This window comes from Hyperolius riggenbachi, chromosome 4 (assembly GCF_040937935.1).
Source record: "Hyperolius riggenbachi isolate aHypRig1 chromosome 4, aHypRig1.pri, whole genome shotgun sequence".
NCBI lineage: Eukaryota > Metazoa > Chordata > Amphibia > Anura > Hyperoliidae > Hyperolius > Hyperolius riggenbachi.
The window spans coordinates 320,829,964-320,852,701 of record NC_090649.1 but is presented as its reverse complement, the minus strand read 5'-3'; the positions used below and the strand labels follow the sequence as shown (position 1 = coordinate 320,852,701).

The window sequence follows — 22,738 nt, the reverse complement described above, 5'->3', positions numbered from 1 at the left end:
CTGGAGAAATTAGGATGCTCAGCAGAAGTCATAGAGACAATACTGACAGCAAGAAAGCCTTCAACCAAGGCGGCATACCAAAGAGTGTGGTCAAAGTTCCAGGATTTCGCATCAATCACGGATTTTGATTCAACGAACCCAATCAGTTGTCTATATCCTTAAAGGGAACCTTAACTGGCGAGCAAAAAAAAATTCACTTACCTGGGGGCTTTCCCAAGCCTCCCGCAGCCGTCCGGTGCCCGCGCCGGTCCTTCGGTGCCCTCCGGTCTCCCTCCGCCGCTAAGTTTCGTTTTCGGACGACTGCCAGTCGTCCTCGGGCCTCTTCCGCACTCCTTGTCAAACTGCAGTAAAGCGCGTCCGCATGACGCCGAACGCGTCATGTGCATGACGCCAAACGCGTCATGCGGCGCGCTTTACTGCAGTTTACGACGAGGAATGCGGAAGTGGCCCGAGGACGACTTGCAGTCGTCCGAAAACGAAACTTAGCGGCGGAGGGAGACCGGAGGGCACCGAAGGACCGGCGCGGGCACCGGACGGCTGCGGGAGGCTTGGGAAAGCCCCCAGGTAAGTGAATTTTTTTTTGCTCGCCAGTTAAGGTTCCCAATCAGGTCTGGAGAAAGACTTAAGTTATCACACATTGAAATCGCAGATTTCTGCTTTATCAGCCATTTCAGATCAAAGATAGGCCCTACATCCACTCATAATTCAATTCCTAAAAGGAGTAATGAAGAAAAAGCCACCAGTCAAAGTGTTCTTTCCACAGTGGGATTTACCGTTAGTATTGAACATGTTATCTGAGCGGCCTTTCTTTCCAGCAGACTATTCTTTACTTCTTCAGCTAACTTATAAAACAGTGTTTATCATCGCCATGTCATCGGCAAGAAGAGTGTCGGAGCTCCGAGCCCTAGGCTATGAAGAACCATACTTAAACTTTTACCCAGACAGGATAGTATCCCGACCAATGCAGCGCTTTATTCCAAAAGTCTCTTCTACCTTTCATTTCAATCAACAGTGGACTTTACCTACATTTTATGACGAGAATAACAAGAACCCACACCCGTTGGACGTGGGAATGACTCTGAAAGCCTATTTGGACAAAATAAAGGAAATACGTAAAACAGACAGTTTGTAGTCCCTACTGGGTACAGATTAGGCCAACCAGCAACAGAAAGGACTATTGCTCAATGGTTGGTGAAAACTATCCAGTGTGCATATAAGGAAAAAAGTTTTACTCCTCCTCAACAAATCAAAGCACACTCCACAAGGGGACTAGCTGCTTCATGGGCTGCCCTTAGTAAGGTGCAAGCTGACAAAATTTGTCAAGCGGCCAACTGATCGTCTACTCACACCTTTATGAGACATTATAAGGTTGACCAGGCAGCAAATTCCTCATTAAGTTTTGGCGTTTCTGTATTAAATGTGAAGTAACATTACATTTATGTTCAGCATTGCACCTTATCCCTCCCTGTGTATTTGTTACTAGTTATCTCCCATCTGTGCTGCCATGGAAACATATGGAAAGCGGAAAATTGTATACTTACCTGATGGTAATTTTCCTTTCCAGAAGTGTCCATGGCAGCACAGGGCTCCCTCCCTGAGATTCGGAGAGGCCGAGTCCAGATTAAAGACTACGGGGGACTACCGTCAGGTAAGTATACAATTTTCCACTATTTATGCAGTCACTGACCAGGGACACACTGGTCCTTTTTATAGTTTACTTAGGACAGACGCAGTATGTACAATGGACACACATTTATAGTTTAAAAGAGTATGAACTCATTGAGAAGCTATGTGCAATTCTATGGTCTCTAAAAAAGCACAAGCACCCTTTTTCAACAGAAAAAAATGTAGTCAATAGTAAAGCAATTGGTATAAATATGTGTCTGCAATACAGTGTATGTGTTGCAGTACATTAGAGCCTGTCAAGGTAAAAAGAAAAAAAATCTTTGTTCCCTATCCTATGGTTAGGTTTTAACTTTGCTGCTACAGGGCATCAAATACACCTTTAAAAAAATGTATTCATCGTTTTTAACCAGCCATTTGAAGTCATGCTGACTCTTTAGGAAGATCATCAAAGCCAGCTCCTGGAGGGCAGCCAAGTTTTCTAGAGAAAAGAAGCTGCCACACGATAGCGCTGTGGATAGTTAACCAACACAGACCAAGGTTTCTCATCTGTGGTTTCCTTACATCATATCCGGGAATGTTGGTGTCAGTGATTTTTGGTGGAACGAACGCAATGACGTAGATGGGCGTAGTTAGATCACCCGGCGGATGACAGTGGGACGTTCCGGAGCGAGGAAGGGGAGAGAAACAGCAACATCCGGGAACCTGGCAAGGGCTACTCTGAGGTACAAATGCCCTGGCGGCGGTAAAGCGGAGCTCCAGGGCACAGCGGTCAGTACATGGCTCGGCTATGCGGCGTTGTGAATGGTTATGTGTGGTGTCCCATTACACAGCAGAGGGGTGAGAGGACATGGGGGACTGTAGTACACAGCTGTGGTGGGCTCCTCCATCGCACCTGAGAGAGGTGCGATGGTCTGTGTGGTGGTGGACCCGAGTGTCTGTGTGGTGGTGGACCGTCACCGCTCTCAGCGCTGCGTCAGCCGGGCGCTCTCCCCCTCCCGGGCCGCTCTTTCCTGTGACTTTTATTTATTGACGTTTTCTCTAGCGAGCAGCACGCACGTTCCGGACAAAAGAGGCCGAAGCGGCATCCGGGAGCGAGCTTACGTAGACGTGATGACGACACGGGCCTACAAGTAGGTCTGTCATTTTTTTCCCCGTGGAATATGTGTCTCGGGGCACTGTCATTGTGCATAGTAACGTGCTACAACGAGGGAAATGGGCTTGGTCTATAGTACTACAAGTATCCATAATTATTTCCTTGAAACACATTCCCTGAATTTTATTTTTGCAGAGACTGGGCTCACTAAATTCAGATAACATTGTTATTGTGAATCAGTCTTAACGTGGCCCTTGTAGCAATCTCATCCACAATAATATATGCTCTTTCTTAAAAAATAATTAATCCTTCATTCTATACAGCTGTGTGAACAGAGCAGTAAAGTGACTGTTGCAATAACCTGAAGTGAGGGGGATATAGGGGCTGACCTATTCCTTACCTTTTAGCTAGCCAGGTCACTATCTGCATGGAGTTTGTATGTTCTCCCCATGTCTGCGTGGGTTTTCTCCTACATCCCAAAACATTCAGATAAGTTAATTGGCTTCCTCACTAAATTGGCCCTAGTCTACAATGGTTGGATGCCTATGATAGGGATTATATTGTGAGCTCTTCTGATGGACAGTTTAGTGACAAGACTATACTGTCTGTAAAGCGCTGCAGAAGATGTCAGCTCTGTATAAGAACTAAATAACGATAATAAACAATACCAGTTGCTGAATGTCCTGCTGATATTTAATGCATCAGTAGCGTCTACATAACATACCTGAAACAAGTTTGCGGTAAGTCTAGTCATATTTCAGACAGAAACATCTGATCTGCATGCGTGTTCATGGTCTATGGCTAAAAGTATGGCAGGCAGAAGATCAGCAGAACAGCCAGGTCATGGGCATTGTTGAGGAAAAATAAATATAGCATCCTCCATATCCCTCTTATATTAAGGTAACCCAGTGTGAGAGCGATACATAGGCTGACATTTATTTCATTTTAAATAATGCACATTGTCTGGCTGTCATGCTGATCCTCTGTCACTAATGCTGCAAATACACCATGAGTTTATGGGGGAAAATAGATTATTTTCAACAGGTCCGATCTGATTCTGAACATTTTTCTGATCGATTTTCTCATAGAAGGGAATGGAAATTGATCGGAAAATTGATTGGCCAGTAAATCTGCTGAAAAAACTCATTGTGTATTCCTAGCATAAAATAATAAAGAGGAACTGTAACGGCAAAACGTCCCCTGGTGGGTACTCACCTCGGGTGGGGGAAGCCTCAGGATCCTAATGAGGCTTCCCACGCCGTCCTCCGTCCCTCGGGGGTCTCGCGGCAGCCCTCCGTACAGCCGTGACGTAATATTTACCTTCCTGGCTCCTGCGCAGGCGCTCTGACGGCTGTCGGCTCCGAAGTAGGCGGAAATACCCGATCGCCGTCGGGTCCGCTGTACTGCGCAGGCGCAAGTCTCCGGCGCCTGCGCAGTAGAGCGGACCCGACGGAGATCGGGTATTTCCGTCTATTTCCGAGCCGAAAGCAGCCACAGCGCCCCCGCTGGAGCCAGCAAAGGTCAATATTGAAATTTACAGTTGGGCCTGTCGCCGGCTGTTCAGAGGGCTGCAGCGAGACCCCCGTGGGACGGAGGACAGCGTGGGAAGCCTCATTAGGATCCAGAGGCTTCCCCCACCCGAGGTGAGTACCCCCCAGGGGATCTTTTTGAAGTTAGTCTCTTTAACCACTTGCCGACCGCACGCTTATACCGTGCGTCGGCAAAGTGCCAGCTGCAGGCTGATTAATCAGGAAGCAGCCGCTCGTGCGAGCGGCTGCTTCCTGTCAATTCACGGCGGGGGGCTCCGTGAATAGCCTGCGGGCCGCCGATGGCGGCTCGCAGGCTAAATGTAAACACAAGCGGAAATAATCCGCTTTGTTTACATTGCACGGCGCTGCTGCGCAGCAGCGCGTAAGGCAGATCGGCGATCCCCGGCCAATCAGCGGCCGGGAATCGCCGCCATGTGACAGGGGACGTCCTGTCACTGGCTGCACAGGACGGATAGCGTCCTGTGCAGCCCGGATCACCGGGGGGAGAGGGAGGGGGTGAATGTCGCCGCGGAGGGGGGCTTTGAGGTGCCCCCCCCGCAACTAGCCTGCACGCAGGAGCGATCAGATCCCCCCTGCACATCATCCCCATAGGGGGGAAAAAAGGGGGGCGATCTGATCGCTCTGCGTGCACCCTGATCTGTGCTGGGGGCTGCAGAGCCCACCCAGCACAGATCACAACAAACAGCGCTGGTCCTTAAGGGGGGGTAAAGGGTGGGTCCTCAAGTGGTTAAGCTATAGACCCTGAACAAATATGCAGATCAGATGTCTGACAAGATTAGCTGCATGCTTGTTTCAGGTGTGTGATTCAGACTCTACTAACCTGAAAGATCAGCAGGACTGCCATGCAACTGGTATTGTTTAACCACTTGCCGACCACCCACAGCCGATGGGCGGCGGCAAAGTGGACGCCGGAAGGACCGCAATACGCCCAAGGGCGTTGCGTCCTTTCGGCATGCCGGGGGAGCGATCACGTCATTGATGACGCGCGCTTCCCCCGGCAACTGGCTCCGCCCACCAGCGACGACAACCCGCCGGCCGTTCGGAAGCGCTGGCGGGTTGTTAACCCCGCGATCGCCGCTACAAAGTGTATAATACACTTTGTAATGTATACAAAGTGTATTATACAGGCTGCCTCCTGCCCTGGTGGTCCCAGTGTCCGAGGGACCACCAGGGCAGGCTGCAGCCACCCTAGTCTGCACCTAAACACACTGATCTGCCCCCCCCCCCCCCCCCGCCCCCTGATCGCCCACAGCACCCCTCAGACCCCCCCTGCCCACCCCCCAGACCACTGTTTGCACCCAATCAACCCCCTAATAACCCATCAATCACTCCCTGTCACTATCTGTCAACGCTATTTTTTTTAAAAATTCCCTAAACTGCCCCCTGGGGACTCCTGATCACCCCCCCCCCCCCACCCCTCAGATTCTCCCCAGACCCCCCCCCCTGTGTACTGTATGCATCTATCCCCCCTGATCACCTGTCAATCACCCATCAATCACCCCCTGTCACTGCCACCCATCAATCACCTGCCCCTTGCGGGCAATCTGATCACCCACCCACACCATTAGATCGCCCGCAAACCCGACGTCAAATCACCTCCCAAGTGTATTGTGTACATCTGTTCTCTTCTCTAAACACCCACTAATCACCCATCAATCACCCCCTATCACCACCTGTCACTGTTACCTATCAGATCAGACCCTAATCTGCCCCTTGCGGGCACCCAATCACCCGCCCACACGCTCAGATTGCCCTCTGACCCCCCCCCCCCTTATCAATTCACCAGTGCATTAATTACATCTGTTCTTCCCTGTAATAACCCACTGATCACCTGCCAATCACCTATCACCCATCAATCACCCCCTGTCACTGCCACCCATCAATCAGCCCCTAACCTGCCCCTTGCGGGCAATCTGATCACTCACCCACACCAATAGATGGCCCGCAAATCCGACGTCAGATCACCTCCCAAGTGCATTGCATCTGTCCTCTCCTCTAAACACCCACTAATTACCCATCAATCACCCCCTGTCACCACCTGTCACTGCTACCCATCAGATTAGACCCCTATGTGCCCCTAGGGCACCCAATCACCCGCCCACACCCTCAGACCCCAGCCCTGATCACCTCACCAGTGCATTGCTTGCATCTATTCCCCCCCACTAATCACACCTTGACACCCATCAATCACCACCTGTCACCCCCTAGCACACCTACCCATCAGATCAGGCCCATCAGATCAGGCCCTAATTTGCCCCGTGTGGGCTCCTGATCACTCGGCCAAACCCTCAGACCCCCTTCCGATCACCTCCCCAGTGCATTGATTGCATCTATTTTCCCCTCTAACCACCCCCTGAGACACCCATCAATCATCTCTTGTCACCCCCCTAGCACTCCTATCCATCAGATCAGGCCCAATACAACCTGTCATCTAAAAGGCCACCCTGCTTATGACCGGTTCCACAAAATTCGCCCCCTCATAGACCACCTGTCATCAAAATTTGCAGATGCTTATACTCCTGAACAGTCATTTTGAGACATTTGGTTTCCAGACTACTCACGATTTTGGGCCCGTAAAATGCCAGGGCAGTATAGGAACCCCACAAGTGACCCCTTTTTAGAAAAGACACCCCAAGGTATTCTGTTAGATGTATGACGAGTTCATAGAAGATTTTATTTTTTGCCAAAAGTTAGCGGAAATTGATTTTTATAGTTTTTTCACAAAGTGTCATTTTTCACTAACTTGTGACAAAAAATAAAATCTTCTATGAACTCACCAAACACCTAACGGAATACCTTGGGGTGTCTTCTTTCTAAAATGGGGTCACTTGTGGGGTTCCTATACTGCCCTGGCATTTTAGGGGCCCTAAACCGTGAGGAGTAGTCTAGAAAACAAATGCCTCAAAATGACCTGTGAATAGGAAGTTGGGCCCCTTAGCGCACCTAGGCTGCAAAAAAGTGTCACAAGTGGTATCGCCGTACTCAGGATAAGTAGTATAATGTGTTTTGGGGTGTATTTTTACACATACCCATGCTGGGTGAGAGAAATCTCTCTGTAAATGGACAATTGTGTGTAAAAAAAAAAAAAAAAAAAAAAAAAAAAAAAAAAAAAAAAAATTGTCATTTACAGAGATATTTCTCCCACCCAGCATGGGTATGTGTAAAAATTCACCACAAAACACATTATACTACTTCTCCTGAGTACGGCAATACCACATGTGTGGCACTTTTTTACGCCCTAAGTGCGCTAAGGGGCTCAAAGTCCAATGAGTACCTTTAGGATTTCACAGGTCATTTAGCGACATTTGGTTTCAAGACTACTCCTCACGGTTTAGGGCCCCTAAAATGTCAGGGCAGTATAGGAACCCCACAAATGACCCCATTTTAGAAAGAAGACACCCAAAGGTATTCCGTTAGGAGTATGGTGAGTTCATAGAAGATTTTATTTTTTGTCACAAGTTAGCAGAAAACAAATGCCTCAAAATGACCTGTGAATAGGACGTTGGGCCCCTTAGCGGACCTAGGCTGCAAAAAAGTGTCACAAGTGGTATCGCTGCACTCAGAAGTAGTATAATGTGTTTTGGGGTGTATTTTTACACATACCCCTGCTGAGTGGGAGAAATATCTCTGTAAATGGACAATTGTGTGTAAAAAAATAAATAAAAAAATTGTGATTTACAGAGATATTTCTCCCACCCAGCATGGGTATGTGTAAAAGTACACCCCAAAACACATTATACTACTTCTCCTGAGTACGGCAATACCACATGTGTGGCACTTTTTTGCAGCCTAACTGCGCTAAGGAGCCCAAAGTCCAATGAGCACCTTTAGGCTTTACAGGGGTGCTTACAATTTGGCACCCCCCAAAATGCCAGGACAGTAAACACACCCCACAAATGACCCCATTTTGGAAAGTAGACCCTTCAAGGTATTCAGAGAGGAGCATAGTGAGTCCGTGGCAGATTTCATTTTTTTTTTTTTTTTTTTTTTTTTTTTTGGTCACAAAGTGTCATTTTCCGCTAACTTGTGACAAAAAATAAAATCTTCTATGAACTCACCATGCCTCTCAGTGAATACTTTGGGATGTCTTCTTTCCAAAATGGGGTCATTTGGGGGGTATTTATACTATCCTGGAATTTTAGCACCTTATGAATCATGACAGGTGGTCAGAAAAGTCAGTGATGCTCCAAAACGGGAAAATTCACTTTTGGCACCATAGTTTGTAAATGCTATAACTTTTACCCAATCCAATAAATATACACTGAATGTTTTTTTTTTTTTTTTTTTTTTTTTTTTTTTATCAAAGACATGTAGCAGAATAACTTTCGCGCTCAAATGTATAGGAAATTTTACTTTATTTGAAAAATGTCAGCACAGAAAGTTAAAAAAGTCATTTTTTTTGACAAAATTTGTCTTTTTTGATGAATATAATAAAAACTAAAACTCGCAGCAGCAATCAAATAGCACCAAAAGAAAGCTGTATTAGTGACAAGAAAAGGAGGTAAAATTCATTTAGGTGGTAGGTTGTATGACTGAGCAATAAACCGTGAAAGCTGCAGTGGTCTGAATGGAGAAAAAGGCTCTGGTCCTTAAGGGGTAGAAAGACTGTGGTCCTCAAGTGGTTAAAAGAAAAAATATCCACAGCAAAAGGTAGAAGGAGCACTCGCAAGTAAAACAAAAAATTAGCAAGGTGTGCCAAGACTTGTACCCCAATACCGTTAGGGGCCAATGTCAAATAGGTCCAAAAAGGTTGGCACCACCAAACGTATTATAGCTCAGTTACATTTATTAAATCCACAGAAACAAAACAGACTGTAGCAGTGACGGATTGCTGTTTCGGACATCTGTCTTTTTTCAAGATGCACAAGGTCACAAATGAGTACAAGATAACATACAATATATGTCCCTTTACCCACCCATTAACTAGCAAAACATCAATCACCAAGCAAGGAGTAGGAGGAGCAACAGAAGCGGACCTGAGAGGAAACTGCCTAGATAACATGCAAAGTCGCTGCTCACCTGCAGCCTAAATGCCCATCATATCCTCCATTTCATCCTGTACAGCATCACGAGTGCGCATGCCACAACAGCTGACACAAGCAGCAAAAAAACATCCTGTACGTCACATCCGCTGATGTCACGCACATCACATGACTCACCGTATCAGCTGACCATACCTGTAATGTCATTCTGGTGCCTAGCCTGTCATAGCGTGGCTGTTGGTTGCCGTAGGTGCATACCAAACAGCCATTTACATCACACAGGCTATGTATAGCAGAGTCCGGCCAAGCATGGCTTCCTGATTGCCCGAGCAACCAATCCAAACTGTCGCTAGCATAAAGGGGCCCTCTACAAAATAATGCAAAAAAAAAGTGCATGCTCACCTGTCTTCAGGCATGTAAAAAAAAAAACAATCGGGCAGTTCTCACCACAAACCGCGCTCCTCCCTCTCCATCTGGGTAAAAAGATGAAAGACACAAATATAAGTATACAAAATAGAAACACAGTGATAAATATACAGTACAAACAGTAATAGTCCCAATGAGAGATCCTCCATACAATCTCAATAAACAAGATACAAAAATTAAGATCCAGTTCCCCCGCCCCATAGCATCGAACCTCCTGATCCACTATGCCTCCTTTAACAGGTTTTTAGTATGATCACCACCCCGATTGCGGGGAACCATTGGTGTTTTGCTAGTTACTGTACTGGGTGGGGGAAAGGGGTATATATTGTGCGTTATCATTTGTACTCATTTGTGACTTTATGCAGCTTGAAAAAGGACGGATGTCCGAAACAGCGGTCTGTCTCTGCTTTCTGCTACAGTCTGTGTTGTTTCTGTGGATTTAATAAATGTAACTGAGCTATAATACTTTTGGTGGTGCCGACCTTTTTGAACCTATAAGAAAATAAATATGGCAGCTTCCATTGTTCTCACACCTCGGATTCGTTTTCAGGTGTGCTTTAAAATGTAGCCAAGTCTGGCATTAAGCTAGACCTACACTATGTGACATGTGCTCGATATCGGGTACAACTGATAATTTCCTGATTTTAAAGAGGAACTGTAAGGAGATTTTTTTTTTCTAATACACAAAACTAAGGATAACTGTGTGTTATGGGGAGCAGAGAAAGGAGCATGCAAAAGAGAGGAACACTTTTTTTACCCTGTCAGTGTCATGTAGAAAAAGTGCCTCATGCAGCATGGGGGGACTCGTTAACTACTGGTGCGCAGGGTTCGAGATTTTTTTTTTTTTTTTTTTTTTTTTTTCAAATTCCCTTAGTTGAATACAGGCCCTTTTTTTTTCTTTACATACCGTAGATACCCAAGTTTATCTAGATCCCTTGGGGACCTGTAAAATCACTAATATTTGCTGAATTTCTGTTTGCCAGGGAGTGATTAGCGTTCCCTTAGGCCCCGTTCACACTGCACGCGTTTCCAGCCGCGTTTTGGAAACGCGTGCAGGTGGCCAACACGCACGACATCAGACATTGCATAGAGTGCAATGTCTGATGTTCACACTGCATGCGTTCCGGACCTGTGCGGTCCGGGAATGCATGCTGCACGCATTTTTTGTAAAAACGCGTGGCTGTCCCATTCACTTTTCATTGATGGGATCAGCCACGCAACGCACACAAACGCGGATGGTGTGCGTTCGCATGCGTTGCGTTCCGCATGCGTGGCCATCCGCATTTGTAATGTGAGCGGGGCCTTAATGAGAATTGCAAATGCAACCGTGGAAAAATGTTGCCTTTTTTTTTTAGTATGAAACACTGCTTTTTACACTATTTTCTGCTATTTCTCTGATTTCCACTAGGCTGCTACATCTGGGCTGTAGCTGATCCTGTGCTCCTGCTGCCATTTCTCTGCTCTTCACTACGTTGCTATGACCATGCTGTGTCAGATCCCCATATGTCTATAGTATTATGTTATGCTACTAATAAAAAAGGCACTATATCTCACCACTATACACTCCTATACACTCTACATTTTGAGCGTAGGGAGGGAACCCCGAAAATGTGCTTAACTGCAGCCTCCCTGGCTCCTGAGATAGGGCATATCAAAGCTATCTTGTGAACCAGTGGGGCTGCAATTTGGCACAGAGGTAGTTTGGGGGGCTGGGGGGGGAGGGGGGTGGTGGTCAACATTTGGAGTGTGTAGGAGTGCTGAGATGTTAATATCAGCATGTTCAATTCAGAAATGAGCTGCATGTGATGTCATTACACATGTAATATGTGTGTATATAGGCCTACAGAGTGGGAGGGGTTTCACTTTTTCAGCTGGATTTCCATTTGCTGCAGGACTTTTTCCCCTCTAATGCTGGGAATACACGTTTCGTTTTTGCCTTCGTTTAAACCTTCGTTTCGATTGTGCCTTTTGTCCTTTTCGATCCCGAAATAATCGATCGTACGGTTAATATCACCACCCACGGTTTCGTTTTTTTTTAGATTCTGATGGTTTCGTTTTTCCAATGATCGAAGGCTGCAAAGAAACGAAACGTAGTACAGGGACGGACGGCATAAACAAATATATAATCGATCTGAACAGCCATCAAGCCTACCAATGGTTCGATTAGATGGATAAAGAGAGATCATATCAAACATGTTCGATCACTAGTCGTTCGTTTTTGGGGTCTATTAATCGAAACTATAATGAGATTATGACTATTTTCACATACGTTTTCAACACTCGATTCGTTTACCAAACGAATCGAAGTCTAAAACGAAGGCAAAAACGAAACGTGTATTCCCAGCATAAGGCCTGGGTTTTTCAGTGGCAGACCTGCAATCAGCTTCAGGCCAGAAACCCACTAGGATCGATTTGAAAACTCTTGCTAATGCAATGCTATGGGTGTGATCCCACTTGAGCAATGTGATTTTATAAAAATCCCCCATAGCATTGCATTAGCAAGAGCTTTTTCAAATCGCTAACGATTAGAAATCGCTCCTAGTGTGTTTGTAGCCTTACACTGGTGGTGAGGTGATATGCTTACGTTGCTCAGTAATAAGGTATATTCTTTTGGGGATCTGGATATTCTGGCATTTTTACTAATCGTATGCTGCAGCTAGCCATACATGGGTCCATAGTGGCGCTATCCAGCAAGCAAGTCTTCCACTGTGCACCACTGATATTTTCTTAAATATCAGCAGATGTCTGATTGAGAAATAGAAACTACTGTCCTCGCTAACTTTGTATAAAGATCTATGACAATCAGTCCCATTTGCCTTTTAAAAATGTACTGCTGTGTCTGATCACACTTTTAGGCCTCGCTCACATCTAAAATCAAAATCGCTGATGCCAGCGATTTTTGATTTTGTGAAGAATTTTTTTTTCTCCTCCCGGCACTCGGGTGGGTGCTGCGTATTTTTTTTTTTTAAGTGCTTTTGTAAGCGCTTTTGCAGAGCGATTGCGTTTTTTCACTCCATGACGCAAGTCAGGAAGCGAACTCTTTGATCCGGAAAAGAATAAATACAATATATTTATTCTTAAAGATGCGAATGCAATCACTGCACAATGTGATTTTGTGATGAGCGTTTTGCATTTTTCCTATATTTTCTATTGAGGCAAAACGCCTCATATGGTACAGGCACCGCTTTGCTGAGCGGATCGGAAACGAAGCATTTTGAGGGCGATTTTGAAAATCGCATGAACTTGAAAAAGGGCAAAAAACGCCCTTAGTGTGAATGAGCCCTTAGTCAGTAAATCTCTAAAATTCATTGGAGGTTTCTGGCTTTTGCAATGATTGGTGGCAGATTTTTGTCAGCGATAACTGCCAGAAAAGTAATCCTGATTATTATTACCTTCTGCAAAAAAATCTATATTTTTTAATCAGTTTCATAATAGAACTCCAGGCAAAAAAATAAAAATGTACCTCTTAGGGTGATAAATTGGATGCAAATAATTTTAAGCTGATACTGGTTTATGCAAAGTTTGAATGGAAATTTATGCAGTCAAGATAGAATTAGAATGGTCAATTTTCAAGCTGCATACACATTTTTTTTCATAGTTATGCATCAACTTGGAAGTATTTGCATCCCATTGACCATCCCTAGTACCTGTGTGGAGAAAAATGTATACTGTTAGGTGAGCGTTCCACTGCTTGTCTTCATCCAAAACCATCTGCCTATGCCACTGAGTTCCCTGAATGTTTAGGCTGCTAGCCACCTATACTTTCTGGCAGGGCTGTGGAGTCGGTCCAAAAATCCACTGACTCCGACTCCTCAGTTTAGGATTCCATCGACTCCGACTCCACGACTCCGACTCCTCTAATTCGCATATTACAATTTTGTTGATTAAAAGTATGTAACATGAAATTCGTCTCATAACTGCCAACGCTTAGGAATTTTACAAGACAACTGAAGTGAGAAGGATATGTAGACTACTATATTTATTCCCTTTAGACCAGTGCTGTCCAACTTCGCGGGCATGGAGGGCCGGTTTTTTTCCAGGCCACATGGTGGAGGGCCGGCAGACCCCCCCCCCCCCAAAAAAAAATCTAGCAGCAGATTCCCCACGAAATGCACTCAGATTGGCTGCAGATGTACCCACAATATGCTGTCAGATTGGCTGCAGTTGTACCCACAATATGCTGTCAGATTGACTGCAGTTGTACCCACAAAATGCACGTACATTGGCTGCAGATGTACCCACAAAATGCACGTACATTGGCTGCAGATGTACCCACAAAATGCACGTACATTGGCTGCAGATGTACCCACAAAATGCACGTACATTGGCTGCAGATGTACCCACAAAATGCACGTACATTGGCTGCAGATGTACCCACAAAATGCACGTACATTGGCTGCAGATGTACCCACAAAATGCACGTACATTGGCTGCAGATGTACCCACAAAATGCACGTACATTGGCTGCAGATGTACCCACAAAATGCACTTACATTGGCTGCAGATGTACCCACAAAATGCACTTACATTGGCTGCAGATGTCCCCACAAAATGCACTTACATTGGCTGCAGATGTACCCACAAAATGCACTTACATTGGCTGCAGATATACCCACAAAATGCACTTACATTGGCTGCAGGTGTACCCACAAAATGCTCTTACATTGGCTGCAGATGTACCCACAAAATGCACTTACATTGGCTGCAGGTGTACCCACAAAATGCACTTACATTGGCTGCAGGTGTACCCACAAAATGCACTTACATTGGCTGTAGGTGTACCCACAAAATGCACTTACATTGGCTGCAGATGTACCCACAAAAGGCACTTACATTGGCTGCAGATGTCCCCACAAAATGCACTTACATTGGCTGCAGATGTACCCACAAAATGCACTTACATTGGCTGCAGGTGTACCCACAAAATGCACTTACATTGGCTGCAGATGTACCCACAAAATGCACTTACATTGGCTGCAGGTGTACCCACAAAATGCACTTACATTGGCTGCAGATGTACCCACAAAATGCACTTACATTGGCTGCAGATGTACCCACAAAATGCACTTACAATGACTGCAGATGTACCCACAAAATGCACTTGCATTGGCTGCAGGTGTACCCACAAAATGCACTTACATTGGCTGCAGATGTACCCACAAAATGCTCTTACATTGGCTACAGATGTACCCACAAAATGCTCTTACATTGGCTGCAGATGTACCCACAAAATGCTCTTACATTGGCTGCAGATGTACCCACAAAATGCACTTACATTGGCTGCAGATGTACCCACAAAATGCACTTACATTGGCTGCAGATGTACCCACAAAATGCTCTTACATTGGCTGCAGATGTACCCACAAAATGCACTTATATTGGCTGCAGGTGTACCGACAAAATGCACTTACATTGGCTGCAGATGTACCCACAAAATGCACTTATATTGGCTGCAGATGTACCCACAAAATGCTCTTACATTGGCTGCAGGTGTACCGACAAAATGCACTTACATTGGCTGCAGATGTCCCCACAAAATGCACTTACATTGGCTGCAGATGTCCCCACAAAATGCACTTATATTGGCTGCAGATGTACCCACAAAATGCACTTATATTGGCTGCAGGTGTACCGACAAAATGCACTTACATTGGCTGCAGATGTCCCCACAAAACGCCGTCAGATGGTCTGCTGTAATGTAATATTTCCAGTCCCCCTCCGCTCCTCTCCTCTCCTCTCGTTCCCCCGTGCTGCCGCCGCCATACCTCAGATCAGCGGCGGGTAAGAGATAGCAAACAGCCACACCAGCGCACGGCAGCCGCGCGGTGAATTTAAATGCTGGAAGGAAGTGACATCATCGGTCACGTCCAGCATTTAAAGTCCCCCGTGTGGCTGCCGTGCGCGGTGTAGCTGGTTCCTATCTCCTGCTCGCCGCCGATCAGATTGTTGGGGCCGCGGCTGCACGGGGGAATGAGGGGAGATTAGCGGAGGGGGTCTGTAATTTATTACAATAGCAGAGGAATGGGAGAAAAGGTTTAAAAAAAAAAAAAAAAAAACTCTGGGGACCCGGGGGCTAACACTGCCACAGCAGGGGGGCCGCAGCAGAAGGCCTGGCGGGCCGGATGCGGCCCGCGGGCCGCCAGTTGGACAGCACTGCTTTAGACTAAAACTAGTCCTTAGTAATAGTACTTGTAAAAGGTACAAACCGGAACAAAGAACATCTCTCAGGCCCTAGGCAATGTAAGTGTGGGTACATGTAAGAATGATGTGCAGGTACTCTGCAGGGGAATGAGGAGATTGTAAACAGACAACACCTCTGTGTTCAATGTGCACAGCATTCTCAGTGGATTCCCTGCAGCTCTGTGAGGAGTGCATATGTAGAGTATAGTACTACTGTGTAACAAAGTAAACCTGAGACAGATGAAATTAAAGTTTTATACATACCTGGGGCTTCCTGCAGCCGCCTTCAGGATAATCAGTCCCTCGTTGTCCTCCTCCACCACCACCTGGATCTTCTGCTATGAGTCCAGGTACTTGAGCCAGTCTGGCGTAGTGCGCATGAACACACTCCACCGCTAGGAGCATACTACACCTGTGCAGCACTATTGCGCAGGTGCAGAATGTTCCTGGCTGTGGGAGTGGCATGCGGCCGGACTGCGCTGACTGGCTGAATTACCAGGACTCATAGCAGAAGATCCGGGTGGTGGAGGACAGTGAGGGACTGATTAGCCTGAAGGGGGCTGGAGGAAGCCCCAGGTATGTATAAAACTTTACTTTTCATCCGTCTCAGGTACCCTTTAATTTGTAGTCACCAAACCAAATTTTAATAACATATCAAATTATTTGATTTCATCAGCAAAGGGAGTGCATACATTTGCATAAATCAGCATCAGTGCAGAATTATTTCCATCTCATTGACCATCTCTATTAGTGACACAGCTACACATCAGGCTTTATTCTTACAGCATAGATGTTATTTAGTATATATAAGAGATTCCTGTGTACGCATCATATATACAGTCACAATCAGATATGTATATCTGACCTTAAAAATACGGGGACTGCTTTATTGAAGCAGCACAAGTAACTAATTTTGATTGGTTTATTTCATTTTTGTGGACTAAGCACAGCTATTACTGTATATATACATTATTTTTAATGACTATTATCTGAGAAATAGAACATTTTATCATATTTTCTATTTTAATTACAGTTACAAATTCATTAGGAGTCGGAGTCGGTGCATTTTTTCCCGACTCCGACTCCGACTCCAGGCACCCAAAATTGCCCGACTCCACGACTCCGACTCCGACTCCACAGCCCTGCTTTCTGGCACTCATATTTTGCAAACTGCTTTATTTGGCAGTGTGACTTACTAATTAAGACCATGGTGGCCGGAAGCTATGGGATGATTGGCCCTGGGCACACTCTGTCATTCAATCGTCCATGGGAGACAGCAGTGGACTGGGAGAACAGGGGTTACAATACTTTCTACAGATCTTTTATCTATTGCTGTTAGATGAGCTTTAAAGCGGAATGAAACCCAGCATTTTTTCTTTGCTCTAATAGATTATTTACAGCATATTACATACAACAAGCATTTTTTTTTACTAGAACAGCATTCAAAGGGTTACACACAGAGCTTAGAAGTTTCCCTGCCAGCAAAGCTGGACTCATCCAAAGTTGTAGATAATGCTATCTTGTGTTTAATTGAATCAAGTGGGGAATGTAAATAAACAGTTCTCTGACACTGATGGGTCTCCTGAACAAAGTCAGACACTTTAGAAAGCATTTCTGCTTGTTAAGGTGGCCATACACTGGTCGATTTGCCATCAGATCGACCAACAGATAGATCCCTCTCTGATCGAATCTGATCAGAGAGAGATGTATGGCTGCCTTTACTGCAAACAGATTGTGAATCGATTTCAGCATGAAATCGATTCACCATCTGTGAAGCTGCCGCCGTCCCGTTCCCCCCCCCCCCCCCCTACATACATTACCTGATCTGGCCGGCGCGAGTCCCCCGGTCTCCGTTGTCTTCTTCTCCGTGCTCGGCTCCAGCTTCACTTCCTGTCCGGGGAAGTTTAAACAGTAGAGGGCGCTCTACTGTTTAAACTTTCTGCCGGGACAGGAAGAAGTGAAGCCTGCAGGACTCGGAGCCCAGCGGAGAAGGAGCAGCGGTTACATCGGGGACACGTTCCGGCGGAACAGGTAATGTATTGCTGCTGTATTGCGTCGGTCGTGGGACATTCGAACACCGCTATCGAAGCACTCGATCTAAATCTTCCGCTCGGACAGGAACGACGGGAATCGACAGGAACGATCGATTTCGGTCGGAAATTGATCGTTCGGTCAACGTTTGCGCAACGATTTCACAGCAGATTCGATCACAGTGATCGAATCTGCTGTATATCGGCGGGAAAATCGCTAGGTGTATGGGCCCCTTTAGAACATGAATAAAGCAGTTATAAATAAAATGCAAAGTAAGCATTCAGAGCAATAAAGTGTACTTTGGGAACGTATAATTTCTAAATAAATACTAATACTTCTGCACAAAAGCAAATATAACCGTATGGCATATAAAAAGTAGGAAAACATGTTTTTTTATTGAATATTATGTCAGGGTTTTATACTGCTTTAATTCCCAGTGGCTGAATGCCTGTAATTGTTGCATTTTTCTTGCATGCTAGAGTGTTTTTGTTGATGCTCTTATACTATGTTCACTACACAGGTCAGAGTTGCCATTTTGCATATATGGTGAACATATCCACAAAACTTCTTTACTTGGCTGATGTCCTTTCTCAACATTCCAGCTCTAAGTGTACACTACAGTCTTAGTGTCATTTTAGATTTACCTCTTAAAGACATTGCCTATATACATGTGTTTTCATGAAGAGGGTGGAGAAACCAGAGGGATACCGGCAGATGAGGCCCAAAACATTTCCAGCCAGCACATACACTGGCAATAGCAGACAGATGCTGCTAGAAATCCGGGAGAGCCTCCGCCATCTTCCTAAGCCAATGGATGCTGCTAAGGCTGAGCAACTGCCTGTCAAAACTGAGGATCCGAGACAAGGGAGAAATCCTCCCAAGTTTGTTACTTATCACAAAGCCCTGGCAGAGATTCGTAACTCTCTGCAACCTTTTGCAAATTCATCACAGCAGTCTCAGAGAGGGGGAAATGACATCAACAGAAAAATGCTACATGATCTGCAGCTGGCTGGATTTGATGAGGTAAGGCTGGGAAATGATAGGGATATTTGATGTGTAATGTATCCAATAAATTAAAGACACTCACTCACTCACTCTTCAGGATCACAGGGTTTTTCTCCCTTACAAACCAAAACAATTTTCACATTTCAGCCCTACATCATCTCTGGCTCCTGAGATAGGGCATATCAAAGCTATCTTGTTAACCATTGGGGCTGAGGGGCTGCAATTTGGCACAGAGGTAGTTTTGGGGGTCCCCGCCATAGAGAGATAACCTCTCCACCCCATTCTGGACAGGTAGGTAGGATAAGGAAGGATAGAATAGGAAGTATCATAAAATATTTAAATTGGCCACAGGGTATATATGTGCTGCAATCCCACACACTCTGTCCATTTCCTGTCCACTCAGGAGTGGGATTGCTGGGCTGGAGAGTGCTATCCATGTCAGATGGCAGGAGCAGCAGTCAGGGTATGTTCCCCTGTTATGCTGCAGACTATAGGGGATCTGAGCGGGGGATTGTATTATTGCAGCCACCAGATCTGGAGCCATGGCCGACTCTCCTGATAGTTTGCTGGAGACCGGCCTGCTCACCACATGGGCTGCTGTTGGAACTTGGATGTGCATTTGAGTGTGGAGTTATCCCGATGCAGGATGCTATAACCTAGTGAGCTCAGACTGCAACATACCGGCAAGCCACGAGGACACTTCAACATTTTGGTAGGACTTCATTTGCCTATGTTCTTGTGTTGGGGCACAAGTGTATGGGTGCTATCTACTGACCCAAAGTGAAGCTACTATAACACTGTGCTTAATAATTAAAGGGAAGGAAATAAAACTGATAACATCTGTTTGTACTTTCAGAGTGCAAGGAACATCTCCCATGAGGTCCTCTTTGTAGTAGCTAATCTGAACCTTTAGGAGGAACACAAAGCTTTTTTACGTTGGCCTAGAATAGAATTTTCCACATTTGGCTGAGTATGTTGTCCTTGAAAAAGCCATTCGTGTAAAAGTACATTACAGGTATTAGTGGCAAAAAGTTTTGAGTCAGGATAATAGCATTTATTGGCTAACTCAAAGGAATAAGAGTAAGCAAGCTGTTGGCTGTGCAGCCTTCGTCAGACTTAAATCCTGTTTCAAGCAGGCAACTTGGCGGCCGATCGACCATCCAATTCGATTATTATAATCAAATTGGATGAAAATCGGTGCCGCCAAGTGCATGCCCGACCGACAAAGCGGCAAATTTCGGGACGGAAATCGGTCGCATTGCCGATCGTGCATGCCGCAACATGTCAGGTCAAAGTTGGTTGGTCGGGTGTGTGTGTGTGTGTGTGTAGAGGTACGGCAGCAATTTCCAGAACGAGCGACGGAGGCTGCTACAGGACAGGTAATGTTTAATGCACACACTGGGGGCAGCTGTGAAGCGGACTCAGACGATTCCCTGAAGATTTCATGCTGAAATCGGACATAAATCGGCCTGTAGTGTATGGGCAGAATCAACAAAAAACAAATTACTCTTATTCTTTTGAGTTAGCCAATCGATGGTATCATCCTGACTCAAAACTTCTAGCTTTTACTGATGGCTAACACTGTACAATACTCCACAGGTGTTAGTCGATTAGCTCTGTTGGCCATCAGGATGGTCTTTGTGTATTCCAGCAGGTCTTCAACAGGTAGCGGCCTCCAGTGATCACTTTGCAACAAAGGGCAGTTCCAAATCAAAACTTTTCTGTTCCCTTATTGCCTACATTCATTCCTCAGTCGTGGTATTTCTGAGGATCTTTTATAAAGCCCTATCAATCAGGACAGAATGATGACAGAATGATGGCCAAAGACTCTGCCTGGCTATTCTGAAGAACATTTTAATTCAGAATCGTAGGATTCGTTTGATTTGTCTGACCTACCTGTACAGGGATCACTCTTTTCACTTGAATTGGTTCGCCGCAGCTCCGTCCCGGTCCCCGGTGATGTCAGGGCAACTTCCAGGTCGGTCTGTACTGCGCCTGCGCGAGCGGTGCTGTCAATCACCGACACGTGGGCTGAAGCAGACTGCGCAGGCGCAGAACTACTGCGCCTGCGCGGTCCGCTCCGGGCCACATGGCGGTGGTTGACAGCACCGCTCATGCAGGCGCGGTACAGGCCGACCTGGAGGTTGCCCTGCCGTCATCACCGGGGACCGGAACGGAGCTGCGGGGAGAGCTGCGGCGAGTGACGTGCTGGGAGCTTGGGGCTGGAGTAAGCCCCCGGTAAGTAGCACTTATCTTCTTTAATACTGCCTGATGACTCCCTTAAGGGAGAATTCTGAATATAGTGTTCTGATGAAACATTGGTTCTTAATTGAATGAGGGTTTTACATTGCAAGAACCTCACAGATTCTTACAGCTGATATACAGTATACAGTGTATATATAAATATTTATGATTTTAGTGGAGTTTTTTTTACGGGGTTCAAGAAGAAAAGAGAATGCTCATGCCAGTGATCACATTTGACTCTGAATCTATTGAAAGTCTCTGATTTTGTTTTCATTGTAGGAAATGGTGATACGAGCATTACAGCAAACAAACAGTCGTAGTATTGAAGCTGCAATTGAATATATGAGTCTTCAAGACTCCTATCGAGAACAACCAGTTGCTGCTGCAGCAAGACCTCCAAACATTGGCATGAAGCCACCAGGTATAATATGAACCTTTAAAGCATAACATAACTCACATGGGAAGGAGTCCAGCAAAAGTAATGTCAGTAGTAGTAACTTTGGTTATTTTGTACATATAATTTGTACTTTTTTTTTTTTCTTTTTTTTTTTTTTTACATGGCTATTTTTATTGAACAAGAGCCTTTCACTTTTTCTTAGTGACACAGCAGTCTCCTAAAATAAATAAATAAATGTGAAATTTGGTTACATAATGCACTCACTTTTTTTCAAAGCCCAGCTCCATCCAAAGGTGTTTGTTGGCTACGTAAAAAGTGCTCATAACCTTTGAGAATTTTTTTTTTTATTGCATTCATTTGACAGAATGCTGTTGTACAATTCTTGTCCAGAGACCGCACAAAAGTTCTATTTACCATTTCTACTACACATGCAGTTAATTAAATCTTAAGGTGGCAGCTAACCATACAATTTGCTGAACGATCATTTATGAACGATTGCTCGGATAAAGGATCGGAAATATTTGTTTGAGAACAACTAAAGGATAAAAATCTCCTAACCTGTCCGATCAGATTAATGAAATTCATCCGATTTTTTTTTTTTTTTTTTTTTTTTTTTTCCCCCATTAGTGCTCCCAAGCTTTCATTTTCGATCGTTCATACAAACAATTGTTTGTAAACGATTGTTCGGCAAACTGTATCATTAGTGGCCACCATTAGTGTACCTGGCACAAGAAGCGTCTAGGGTACCATACTCCCTTAAGCCTGCTCATCACACCAAGTGGCTCTGGTCCCCCACAATTCAGCATGAAGGCATGGCCAAGTCGCGTTTCGTCGGGCATGCGTGGCCCTGCCAGGTGCGCTCCCCCGTCGTGCTCCTGCGGGTGGAAGCATTTTGCGCTTCCAGTACTACTGCACAGGTGCAGAACGCTTCCAGGGATGGGCCGGGCCTGTGCATGCATGATGAAACGCGACTCAGCCAGGCTTTTGGGCTGAATAGTGGGGGACCGGAGCCGCCCAGGGAGACTGCGAGGGACAAGTGACCTTTAGGGGGCTTAAGCAAGTCCCTGGCAATTATAGAACCTGAGACGTGTCTCGTCTCACGTCTCCCTTTAAGTTTTTCTTTATTTTTAGTTCAGGTTTGCATTAAGTTTAAATGTACCCCACTGAATAGTGCATGTTGCTTGGCATTAGCAGAATAACATGT

At 45.5% G+C, this 22,738-nt stretch overlaps 1 protein-coding gene across 4 annotated transcripts in view; it reads left to right on the top strand.

Annotated features, from left to right (window-relative positions):
- Positions 1-2,248: 2,248 nt before the first annotated feature.
- LATS1 (large tumor suppressor kinase 1) overlaps positions 2,249-22,738 on the top strand; it is a 40,443-nt gene continuing 19,953 nt past the window's right edge. Inside the window, exons 1-3 of one of the 4 annotated variants that reach the window (XM_068231729.1) lie at positions 2,249-2,394; positions 18,409-18,911; positions 21,417-21,558. In XM_068231729.1, the coding sequence (XP_068087830.1) occupies positions 18,567-18,911; positions 21,417-21,558 (487 nt within the window). In that variant the 5' untranslated portion in view covers positions 2,249-2,394; positions 18,409-18,566. Of the gene's footprint in view, positions 2,395-2,621; positions 2,761-18,408; positions 18,912-21,416; positions 21,559-22,738 lie in introns of those variants that run through there. The other 3 variants (XM_068231730.1, XM_068231732.1, XM_068231731.1) reach the window with 3 other exon arrangements.